The sequence below is a fragment of the Fukomys damarensis genome, unplaced genomic scaffold, assembly GCF_012274545.1.
Source record: "Fukomys damarensis isolate Sample0158 unplaced genomic scaffold, DMR_v1.0_HiC HiC_scaffold_19, whole genome shotgun sequence".
NCBI classification, from domain to species: Eukaryota; Metazoa; Chordata; class Mammalia; order Rodentia; family Bathyergidae; genus Fukomys; species Fukomys damarensis.
This window is the reverse complement of record NW_022900931.1, coordinates 46327562-46339759: the sequence shown is the minus strand read 5'-3', so window position 1 is coordinate 46339759 and position 12198 is coordinate 46327562. Positions and strand designations below refer to the sequence as shown.

General features: G+C 50.0%; 1 protein-coding gene across 1 annotated transcript in view; it reads right to left on the bottom strand.

The window, feature by feature from the left end:
- Olfml2b (olfactomedin like 2B) overlaps positions 1 to 12198 on the bottom strand; it is a 38268-nt gene that overhangs the window by 18847 nt on the left and 7223 nt on the right. The window contains exon 4 of the mRNA XM_010616979.2: positions 1540 to 1716. Within this exon, the coding sequence (XP_010615281.1) occupies positions 1540 to 1716 (177 nt within the window). The remainder of the gene's footprint in view (positions 1 to 1539; positions 1717 to 12198) is intronic.

The window sequence follows — 12198 nt, the reverse complement described above, 5'->3', positions numbered from 1 at the left end:
CCCTTCCTTTTTTTTTTTTTTTTTTTTTTGTGTGTGTGTGTGTGGTACTGGGGATCGAACTCGGGTCCTTGCGCTTGTGAGGCAGGCCGCCAAACCACTGAGCTAAATCCCCAGCCCTCTTCCTCTTTTTATTTGATTATTTCATATATTTTCATACAGTAACAGAAAGCTGACTAACACACTTTCCAACCTTTTTATGTTATAGCACATAGAGAAATCAGCTCAGGAACTCTAACTGAACTAGGCCCTTCTCAACCCACACCCAGAGCAACTGCCTAAGGCTGAAGGAGTGCCCTAGTAACACACCTGGAACTCCAGACACCAGTGTGCCACAGCTCTGCCACCCACCATGGACCCTTAGAAAGCAGTTAAAGTAAGCAAGGCCTTTCTGAAAGGCTGCTATCCCCTGGCTTCCCAGAAGCCCCTTTAACTTCTCCTTGCTACCCTGCTAATAGAACTCTTCCATTTCTTTTTTTTTCTTTTTCTTTCTTCTAGGATCTTTCATTTCTGCCACAAGTTTCACCTGTTCTCTCGTCCACACTATTGGAATACCTTCCAAATTAGCACCTATTTCTTGGCCAAGGATAGAGTAAATAACCCAGTGTATTACATGGTAGCACATTTAACCATCAACATATAAACACAACTAAGTAATAACTAAGGCAAAAGAAACAGGCACTGAGCTACATCCTCCACCCTTTTCGAATATATTTTTTGAGGCAGGTTCTCCTTAAGTCACCAAGCTGACCCCAGAATGGGCTCCAACTTGCAGTCCTCTTTCTTCAACCTGCCAGAGTACTGGGACTTTAGGCCTGTGCCACCATGCCTGGCTATGGGAGGCATTTTTAAGCGAGTAGGACTCTTGACATCATTCAAATTACATAAAATATGTTCTATTTCATGCAAGGGAGCTTCATATGAGAGACACGACTGGGTGGGAAGAGACAGAGGTTTGAGACTGTGTCACCACTTCCAAAATGAGCCAGAGAGACCATTAGCATCACTAGATCTGGATCCTCATCTTTAAATGAGAGTACTGAGCTCTGCCTGGCTTGCTTTGGAGAGCTGTGCTAAAGACCACATAGTTAATGATGAAAAGTATGTAGTAAGTGGCCAAGCCCTTTATGCCTAGAGGGACCACATTATTTTTTGTTTCCAAGATTGGACATTTCCAAGAGGGAAAAAGGATGTTACTAATGATGCCAGGACAACAAGAGTGAATTCAAACAAGGCAGCACGTGTGTCCTCCTTGCTTGTAAGTGCAAGGCTGCTCACTGAGGCAGGGTGCGATATCATGAACACAATGGGGACGGGACTCAGGAAATCCAGATTTCAGTCTTGGTTTAACACTCTCTGAGCCTCTCTGGGCTTCCAGTAAAATACAGCCGAACCTTCCTGATCACACTTATAGAACTACTGATAGATTCGAGACCACGACTGTGTGAGGACTGAATCCTGAAAAGCTCAACGCAAATGAGAGCTGCCGGCACAGTACTTCGGGGGGCTGTGACATGAGGCCCTTGGAGGTGGGTGCAGTACCTCGGGGTGGGCGTAGGCAGCTGCCGCGTCCCTCTGCAGGGCTGCACGGATGTCTGGCATGCTGTCTAGGATGTTATCAGAGCAGTTTGCTTTGCCATGCTTGTTCATCTCAGTTCGAATTTCTTCCATGTCCTCTTTGATTTGCTCATTTTCCTTGGTGAGGTTTTTAGAAACTTCCTGAGAAGAGAAAGAGAATCCATCGATTTGCTTCGGAGGTAAGCAGGAGGCAGCTACTGGTGATAGCCTTGGAGCACAGAGACACAACAGGCAAGCTGAGAAACTGAGAAACACGCCCGAGGGTGTGCCCAGCTGTGCGCCAGGCACCAGTGCCAGGTCAGCAGGCAGCAACCCCAGCCTCACACTGCTGGAAATACTGTCCCGTCTACCACGGCTTTTCTTATAACACTGCCCCAACCAGGATGCCTGACTCTTTTTGTCACTTGGGCACGGTCTGCCCTTATCCAGGGAGGAAGAATATGGCAAGAAATTATTTTCACTTACCCATGTGAACTGTTAACTAAGTCGATACAAGAGGGGCTTTCTAAGCAATTTTATAAGAGGTGGCCAAATAAATTTAGTTTGTTTCTTCTAATAAGCACAAACTCTTCCCCAGCACTTTAGCATCAATCATAGAAAACTGACAGGTTGGCTTCAGGCTTTGCAATTTATCCGTAAAAATGTTGCCCCCAAAGACCCACTTGGTACATTTGTCACGTTCCAGGCCTGCTTCATACCAGAAGGGGTCAAAACTGCACTGGAGGCAGCCAGCCCGGGGAGTCTTTTCTGAGTGCTGGAGGTGGAAGAGAGAAAGCTCCAGATGCCCCCTGGGGCTCTTGTCCTGGGCAGGGTGAGAAGATGGCAACTTTAACTGGGGACGGCCCCAACCACATCAGGACTTATGAGTGCCCAGTGGGGAGTGGAGTGAGTTCCGAGCAGGGCGATGGCGGGCTGGAGGCAGCTGTACAAGTTCAGCACAGAACTGATCAGCATCAAAGGAAACTTGTGGACAGGCTCAGAGATGCCCTTTCTCCTGTGGTTATTTTTAGAAAAGTTTGAGCTCCAGCATTGTTATAGTTTATATCTGGACGCCCTTAAAGCCTCATGCTCTGAGAGGCAGGGGTTGTGGAAGGTGACTGGGTTATAGCAGTGATGGCGCATCTTTCAGAGATGAGTGCCCAAACTGCAACCCCAAACTCAGTTATTTATCGCAAAATGCCAACACTGCCAGGCATGGTGGTACACGCCTGTAATCCCAGCACTCAGGAGGCTGAGGCAGGAGGATCACCATGAATTTGAGACCAGCCTGGGCTACACAGTAAGTTAAAAGCCAACCTGAACTAAGAGGGAGATCCTGTGTAAACAAACAACAACAACAAAAAACCCCCCAAAAGAAGCAAAGTGCCAACACTGCAATTAAGCCTGAATACAAAGTTTTAGTTTAGAAAAAACAACTCATATATTAATATCTTCTGTCTTAAAAGGAAAACAACAAGCTCGCCATAGGTTCAGTGCCCCTGGATTACAAGGACACTATAGCTGCTAGGTGTTGGGAGGTGGGGTCCGGTTGGAAAAGGCGGGTCACCGGGGGCTGACCTGGAAAGGTTTGTCTCCCTCCCTGGCTCAGCCTTTCCTTTCTCTCTACTTCCGGATACCATGATATGAGCAGCTTCCCCCCATCCCGGCCCTTCCACTGACCATGCAAGGACAGAAACTTCTAAAACATGAGCCGAAAACTTCTCTTCAAGTTGCGAGTGTTGGGCCCAGACTAAGGTTCCTACGAGCATCTGAAATTTTTTCCTTTGGGCCCTGTCTGAGAACCAGAAGGGTAAGTGACCTGGTAAAACAGAGGATGAGTTTGCTTCCTACCTTGCTCCAAAAGATGGGTATGAGAAACATAAAAGCTCAGACACTGAAGGTACAGCCCTGCATCCGGGGAAGGTGCCGCTGTCCTACCGGGAAGCCTCAGCGGCTTGGAGCCAGGGTGACCATGGCACCCAGACACCGTGGCTCTGGTGGCTCCTACAGGGGCTGCTGGGAGGAGCCCAGAGGTACTTGTTAAACTCACCAGGCTCCAGAACCATCGGCCATGCCATGCCTAGGACGCTCCATGCACGCCAGAGTCTGAGTCCTGGAAGGGCTTATGGTGTTCTGTGGAGCTCTGCCCAAGTCAGACTCTTTAAATTGCACAGAATTAGCTGTGAGTGCTAAGGTCCATGAGAAAGAGGTCTTGTTTTGAGAACACCCAGAGTAAGCGGTTTTATGAGTGTGCAGTCATCCCTGGTAGGGCTTAGCGGGGGCAGTCAAGCACACTGGTTAAGACTGTGGATTCTGGAGGGAGCTGTCTGGTTTCCACCTCATTCCTGCTATTCTAGATCTGTGATCTCAGGCAAATGTGAAACCCCTTGTGCTTCAGTTTCCCTTCGGTAACGTGGCAATAGTGCCAGCACTTTCCGCATGGGCTGCTATGATGATTAAGTGAGTTAATACATACAGAGACGCAGAGACGATACTCTGTGTCTGTTATTCGCAGAGAAAGTCACAGCTAGACTAGACCCCCAAACATAAGCCTAACTTGGCAGAGAGGGTACTGAGGCCCAGAGTAAGGATGTGATTTGCTGAAAGTCATTTGAAACCGTGGCACGGCTGAATCAGTACCCAGCCTCCTGGCCTTCGCTTCTGCAGCCCACCTGCTGCGTGGTTAAGAGGAGCGGGGAGGGTCCTGGCACTCAGCCATCCATCAGGAGCTCCCTGTGTGTCAGAGAGGCCAGGGAAGACTTGCTCTTTGCTCTCAGAATATACCAGAGGAGACGCAGATGCAGAGAAACACAGAAATACTGGATCCCCACAAATCCTGTCCACTCAGTGCACAACCTGAGGTGCTGACTTCATGCAGGAGCATGTTAGAAACGCAGATTTCCAGGTCCCTGCCCAGCTGGATCAGAATCTGTATTTTCACAAGCTTCCCAGGTGCAATTCACACCCACGGGAGCTTGAGAAGAACAGCTGTAAATGAGGAAGCTTGAGGCATAACTTCTGGAACGGGGCAAAAATGTACGACAGGCTATTTTACAGGCAAGATCTTCCTGGGACGAGAAGAAAGGTTCCTGGTCCCTTGGTGGGGTCCATGCATTCCCTGTAATCCACAGCACCTTGTCAGAGCCGTGCCAGGGATGGTCCTCCTGTGTATCTCTCATTCTAAGATGATGAAGCCCAGCAGGTCCAGGACACAACGTGTCATTTTTGTCATGGCATGAACGTGTACAGTACTAGCACGGAGGGCTGAAGCATGAGCAAGACCGACAAGGTCCTGCCCTACCGAAGAGCACTGTCTGTGAGAGGGAATCAGCAACAGACAAACGGGAAAATACCAACTAGCGAAAAGAAACTAAGCCACGAAGAAACTGTGACTGGACAGATGCATGTACCTGAGTCCTCGGTGAGATTCACGATGCCACCCTGAGGGGGCTGGGTGTGTTTACACTGGCTGCCAGGTGATGGACCCCCCAGAAGTGCCGCTCACTCAGTGGGGATCAGGCTGGCTTGGCCTAAGCATCTTTTTTTACTGGAAAGAAGGTCCTGCCTGGTTCCTCAATACCTTCATCAGGAGTGAGGCTCCCTAGCGGCTCCCACCTCCTGCTCCCCAGGTCCCACCACTGATTTACAGCCTCGAAGTCCATGTCTGGCTTCAGTAAGCAGCTGTTATTCCGAATTTCCACAGAGGGGGTTTGAGGTGGGCCTGGCTCGGAGAACCCAGGGGAACAGGATGGTTTATTCCCCTCGTGGGAGCAGCAAAGCCTGCTTGCCGCCTGAACAAACACCAGGCGGCAGTGGCATCACCCCATCAGCCCGCAGGGCTGGGCCAGCTGGTGGCCCCGGGGGAGCAGCTGCCTGGCTTTGGCACCCCCATCAGCGCTCTCTAAGTGGGCCTTGCCTGGCCCCCAGATCCTCCTGGGCTTCTACCTCCTGCACACCAAGGGCCTTTTGTGGGCACCTTTTGGGAGGTGCTGGGGATGTGGTGAAGCCACGACCTCGTGCTTCAGGCTCACCACTGTGACATTTCTGGTGTGTGCCACTTGGCCGGAGGAAGTGCTAGGATGTGGTGGAGGAGCAGAAAGGGGCCTACTGGTGGCAGACAGCACACCGCACGGTCATAGCCAAGGATTCTAGCACTGTGAAGAGAAGTGCAGGGAGGAAAGAGCAGGCACAGGCAGACAAGAGGGCTGGGCAGAAGGATGGGCACGATGCAAGACATGGGAACTTTGTCTTGAGTGTTCACACAATGAGTGCAGCATGCAGGAGGGGCATGTGGTTGGGTAGATGGGGACAGGAGTCAGTGCTGACAACATCCAGATGCATGGATACCAGAGGGCCTGGGCAAAGAAGAACCAGAATGTAGTGTAAGTGGGATGATGGGAATCGCTGGCAAACAAGGCAGGTGTCCTCACTGCACAGTACACTTGGTCAGAACATGGCCTTTGTTTTTCTCAGTACCGGGGGTGGAATGCAGGGCCTTCACACTGAACTACATCCTCAGCCCCTTTTTGATTTTTGATTTTGAGAGAAGGTATTGATAGGTCACTAAGTTTTGCCCATACTGGGCTTGTTCTTTCTGCTTCAGCCTCCCAGAGTGCTGGGATCACAGCTGTGTGCCTCCAAGTCTCACCTGGAACAGCTTTAACAAGCCACAGAGGCCGCCGCCACCGATATGTGACTGATGGAATGGGCAGAGGGCAGGCTGTCCCACAGGTGTGGTGACCATGCTCACATGCTGACCACATCCAGTTCCTGGACAGGTGCATAATGCGGTGCCAAGACCTTATTATGGCTTAAACCAAAACCACCAGGACCAGGGGAAGGGTGACCACAGTGAGGAGCTCTCCCTGTCCCCCCACTCTTGTTTTTCTGACCAGAGCCCAGGGCAGGGGTAGAAGTTTGGGGTGGTGCTGACTGTGGAGATGAAGGGTGAAAGCCACACCACAGTCACAGCCTGGAAACAATCACATAAGGCAAGTGATGAGCTCTCTATGCCCTTTGGAAAAATAAACATGGTGCCTACCTCGCCCAGGCTGGTGTGGAGAAGGGACAAAGGGCTGCGTGGGAATCAGTGCCTGGCCTGAGAAGGCTAAAGATGTGCAGATGAGGCTGGAGCGTGGTAGACCCTTGGGGTTGCAGAGTGCAGGTGTGAAGAAGAGCTAAGGCTGTGTGGCTGGGCAGGGAGGAAGGAAGGAAAGAACCCAAGGGCGGGGGGAGTTGTGCAGATAACCCTGTAGGGGGAGACTGGGCCAGACTTTGTCCCAAAGTCATGCCCCAGGGACTCTGCAGCATCTGAGGCGTCTGCCTGTGGGGTCAAGTCCCTCTGGCGTGCCCTGGACCCGGGCGCAGATGGCCACTTGAGGCCAAAGGGCACATGGTCCCTGTGGGGGTGATGGGGCCTGTGGTGGGAGGGCTAGAAGTCCCCATCCCTCTGAGCTCTCCAGTACACAGCTAGAACCAGATGGCCTGGGACATCCACCCCAGCCGACAGCTGTCCCCAAGCCCCCGGAAAGACAGCTGGAGGGAGAGAGCAGCTGGAAACAGCCGGTGCTGTGATGATGCAGGCTGCGCCGGCCGCAGCCCACAGCTGGTGGAGATGAGCAGGCTGCCTGGGGTCAGGGCGCCACCAGCTGCCACATTAAATCCCTCACCCAACCCAACAGCTGCTGAACACCCATTCCTGGGCAGGTGCTGGGTAGGACTGGGGAAACAAGGAGGACTGGACCTGGGCTGCTCACAGGTCCCAGCTGGGATGAGAGTCAGACAAGCGACAGAGGGAAGAAGTTCTTGGCCTCTGATGATGAATTCCTTTACCAAGGGTGACCTCACTCCCTAAAACAGCCACTCGCGCCCTCACATCCTGGCAGCTGTCAGCTGTTCCACAGCCAGCAGGTGGAAGACTGGCTCTTAACACCTTTAGACAAGAAGAAAAGCTGCATTCCACACTGGCAATTAGATCTGAAATATATATATAATCCCAGGAGAGACTGTACATTGGCTTGAACTCATATTAAAATGTAAACTGAATTAACTAACGGTAAAGTTGACAGAAACTTTATCTCTGACCCTCTGCCATTTCAGAGGTGAGGGCAGGCAGATAAGCCCCAAGGCTGCACTTGGGAAACGATTCACTCTTCCGCGGAAGCAGATTTGATCGGGACAGAGTGTGAGCGCTTGGTGTGTCCTGATGGGAGCGGAAGGTGGGGGAAAGGGGAGGCATGGAAAGAGACAGCTCCCCTAACTCACAGCTGGGCCTGAGCAGATGAAAATGACATTCTCTGTAGGAGAAACTGGGGAAAGATATATCCCCTGAGGTCAGGACTGCTTCTTTGATCTTGGTTTCTAAGGCAGAAACACAAAAGCTACCAAATCTTTAGGTTTGGGGAAGCAGCCCTTGGTCCTGCTTGTGCCAGCGCAGTCTGGGGAGAGGGCCAGTTCGGGGTCTGGAAAACCCATCACAGAGCGAGTGTTCCCTGGAGCCAGTGTTACCAGGAGAAAAGGTGACAGCCGACACATACTGTTCCCTGGTACCCATCTCACTCATGGACAGGGTCCATAAAGTCCCACAGGTAGATGCAAAAGAAAGAATCATGCACACCAGAAGGGGCAGGGCTTCCGCAATGGAAAGCACTCCGCAGAAAACTTGCAGGTTTGCGTCTATTTTAAGAACATGAGATATGCAGCCACGCATAGACTCGTGTGCACACAGAAGCACATCCCAGGCTTATAAATATTGACGGGTGTCCTGCAGCTAAGCTGGGGCGGTTTTCACACAGATCTGCAACTTTCACAGAAATGGTTTAATCCAACCAGAGCCTTATTGCTAGAGGATCAGTCCCTCTGTCTTTTTCTCTGCTTTCGTAATAAATGCACTCCTGAAAGTGGTATGTGATTCCAGGTGTTACACCCCATTCTTTGAGTCTGGCTGCCTTCAGATTCTGTTTTCAGGCTTAGGTAGCCTCAAATCTTTGGGTCTCTGGGTGTACTTGGAGCTCAAGGTGAAAGTCTTTTCTTGAGTTGGATCAGTGCCCTTTTATATGTCACGAACAGGGTTCACCTTCGCCTTTGGAAGCTACACATTTTCCTCTGTGACATCTAATTCCTGCTCTCCTGCACCCATACTCTGTGTCCACCCTCTCCCCAGCTCTAACACAACACCCCTTAGCATCTTTTTCACTGGTGGGACAGGGCCAGCCCGTGTCACTACATCAAAGGTTCTTGGACTATTGCCCAGCTTGAGTGTTTTTTCTTCCTGGACAAGTTCTAAAATAGGTGTGTCATGGACTTTAGACCACGTCCTGGTGAATAGGAAAGATGTTTTGAGGTTAAGGTTTTGGAACTCAGTGAAATGGGCCTACTGAGATATATGCCCCAATTTGGCAAAAATTAAATGGCTGGACAATATTGTGTGTTTCTGAGGATGTGTGTGGAGTTTTTATCTTCTGCTGGGAGGAGTGTGAACCTATACTTCCCACTTGGGAAAAGTTTGGCAATATCTCCTAACATTGAAGATAAGCATAACTAATGACTCATTCATTCCATTGCTAGTTATTTATTACAGAGAAATGCAGGCAGGGACGCACATGCTCAGGGTGCTCCTACACAGGGACCCACATGGTCCATTATGACTTAGGAAGCTGGAAACAATCTATGAATCATCTCAGCAGACAGATATATAAGTTGTGGTACACTTGTAAAATAAAATAGCCAGGCATGGTGGCGCACGCCTGTAATCCCAGCACTCGGGAGGCTGAGGCAGGAGGATCGCTGTGAGTTCGAGACCAGCCTGGGCTACACAGTGAGTTCCAGGTCAGTCTCAACTACATAGTGAGACCCTGTCTCAAAAAACAAAAAAACAAACAAAAATAAAATAATATGCAGCACTAAAATTGGATGAACAAGACACAAAACAATGGATATCAGGAACAAAGTTGAGTGAAAAAAGTGCACACGTGTACACACACAATTCTATAGGATTCTATATACTACGAGCTAAAAAAACAGGCAGAACTATCACATCAGAGATGCACCCTTAGATGATAAAGCTGTGAAAAAAAAGTAAAGGAGATGAAAAAACCCGCTTCAATAGAGAGGTTCCCTGAAGGGAGCAGGGATGGGGAAGGGCAGGCGGGGTTGATATTTACCTACTTCTTGAGCTGGATGGTGGTCACCCAGCTAATTAGCTTTATAATTTGTCAAGCTGTACACTCATTGTTTATGCATTTTTCTCTGCATGTGTGTGTGTGTTTTTTAATGATGGAAAACAAAAGCTTCACCAAAATCATTCCAGCAGGCAAGGGTCCCAAGTTTGAGGCTCTAAACGGTTCAGATTCTCATTCTCTCTCCTTCTTTCATCTGCAAATGAAGTTTCCATCCCTGCATCCTCCTACGCCCCGAGGTGGAGGCACACACATGCACCCGGGAATGCTGCCAAGAAGTGACCTACTCTGGGCCAAGCTCCCCTCCGAGCTCTTTGTCTTGTCTCACCTCCAAAAACCCTCTGTGGGATTCAAGAATATCCCAGGACCAAGAGCAGCGCTGCTCTTCCACTCCTCCTTTGGAGCCGAGCAGGAGGAGTGTTTTCTCCATTTCCCCAGCCTTCCGCCTTTTCCATTAGTTCAAGCTGTGGACAACCCTGAGATGCCTCAGTCCTAGACCCCGCAGCACTGCCTGCCCCGCTGGGCGCCGCCCCCTGACGCCGGCCTCACCCCACAGCACCTGTGGCCTTGGACTGCCTGGCCTGGGGCAGTCTGCCTTTTTGGTGGGACCTCCTCTACGGCACCTGTGATCCTGTTTCCTGGCACGTATGGGATACAGCCACAGTTGTGCCCGGAAATACCCTTTTATTGTTTTAAGGTCTGATTGGAAAAATCTGGTGCTTACAAGGCAGATGACAATGATCTGAAGAAATGTTTAAGGTTGGTTAGGAAGAGCTCTGGACCAGGCACCAGAAAGCTTAAGCTCCACCCCAAAGCTTCTCTGTGCTGTTACCTCAGGTGAGCCATCAATTTCCTTAGGTCTCATGTTCTACCCAGCTCACAGGAACAAATGGGCTAGATAGATAGGGAATGCTTTAAAAGCACTCCGAGAGGCTGAGGCAGGAGGACTACAAGTTTGAACCCAACCTGAGCAACTTAGAAAGATTGTATCTCAGAAAAAAAAAAACTATAAGGGCTAGGGGTGTAGCTCATGGCAAAGGCCCTGGGTTTGATCCGACAGAGACAGAGAAACAGGAACAGAGAGAGACTCATGAATAAAATAAAAATTAGTTTGGGTAAAGCCCACCAATGTGCCAGACTCATTCCAACTCCTACTCTCTGCCAGCGGGGAGGCTCAGCTGTTACACAAGGCTGCAAATGGGCTGTGGCCCTTGATCAGAGTCTGGCCCACCCGTGGCCTCTGACCTTGGCCTCTGGAGAGCCATGCTCCTCCCCTAAAGCTCTTTCCTAGGCTGTGTTCTCCAGACAGAACAAGACCACGTCAAGATCAGATGAAAGCAAAAGAGTCCCCGTCACCCCTATTCCTATACAAATGCAATTCTTTCTTAAAGGAGCGCTGCACATTTGGTTTAATTTTTTCAACTCCATTTGAAAGAACCAGTAAGTGGTTTTAAACAGGAGGAAGAGTCCCAAGCCTGTGCAAGTCCACTGAGAATAGGATGGTGCTGGTGCTGACCATTCCCAGTCATCCTTCTAGGTGTGAATGTTGGGGAAGCAGAGAATTAGGACGCCCAGTGGCCTCATTCTCCTAGAGGATCTCTCTGGGGAGCAAGGGGAGAGGGTGAGGGCTGGTGTGGTCCTCTTGGCCACCTTGTCCTATCCACAAAGCTCAGGCTCCACAGCCTGGACCTCTAAGCACTGGGAACCGAAAGGGGACAAGCCTCCGGGTGGGCAGAGGAGCTGGGGTTCACTTTGGGGGAACATTTTCAGGAGCAGAAGGATGCCCAAACCTGTACCTGCAATATTTCATCGTCTTCATCCCAGCTCTCTTGGCAGAGCGAGGTAGGAATGGAAATGAATCATTTGCATAATGATGAGTGTACTGCACCTTCTGTTCTCTCAGCAATCGTACAAGGTGGGGTCCTGTTCCCACCTGACACAGGGCGAAAGTAAGACCTGGCTTCTTGGTAGAAGCAGACAGAGGGGAACTCACTGTCCCGACTCCTCCACTGGCGTTCCTTCTGCCACAAACTAGAGGCCCTTCCTTTGTCACATCTTACATCCATAATCACCCACTGGACAACCTCAGCTCCTCCAGGATACACCCTCAGAAGGTCGTATTTTTTTTTAAGCAAGAAATATTGCTATGTTTACAACCATTCTACTATTGTAAGACTTGAATAAGCTAAAGTGACTCCATGCTAATAGGTCAGACTGTACTTCTTTATATGTTAATCGCTACCTTGGCTAACAGCCCCTTCCTCCACTGGCGTTCCTTCTGCCACAAACTAGAGGCCCTTCCTTTGTCACATCTTACATCCATCATCACCCACTGGACAACCTCAGCTCCTCCAGGATACACCCTCAGAAGGGCGTATTTTTTTTTAAGCAAGAAATATTGCTATGTTTACAACCATTCTACTATTGTAAGACTTGAATAAGCTAAAGCGACTCCATTAATAGGCCA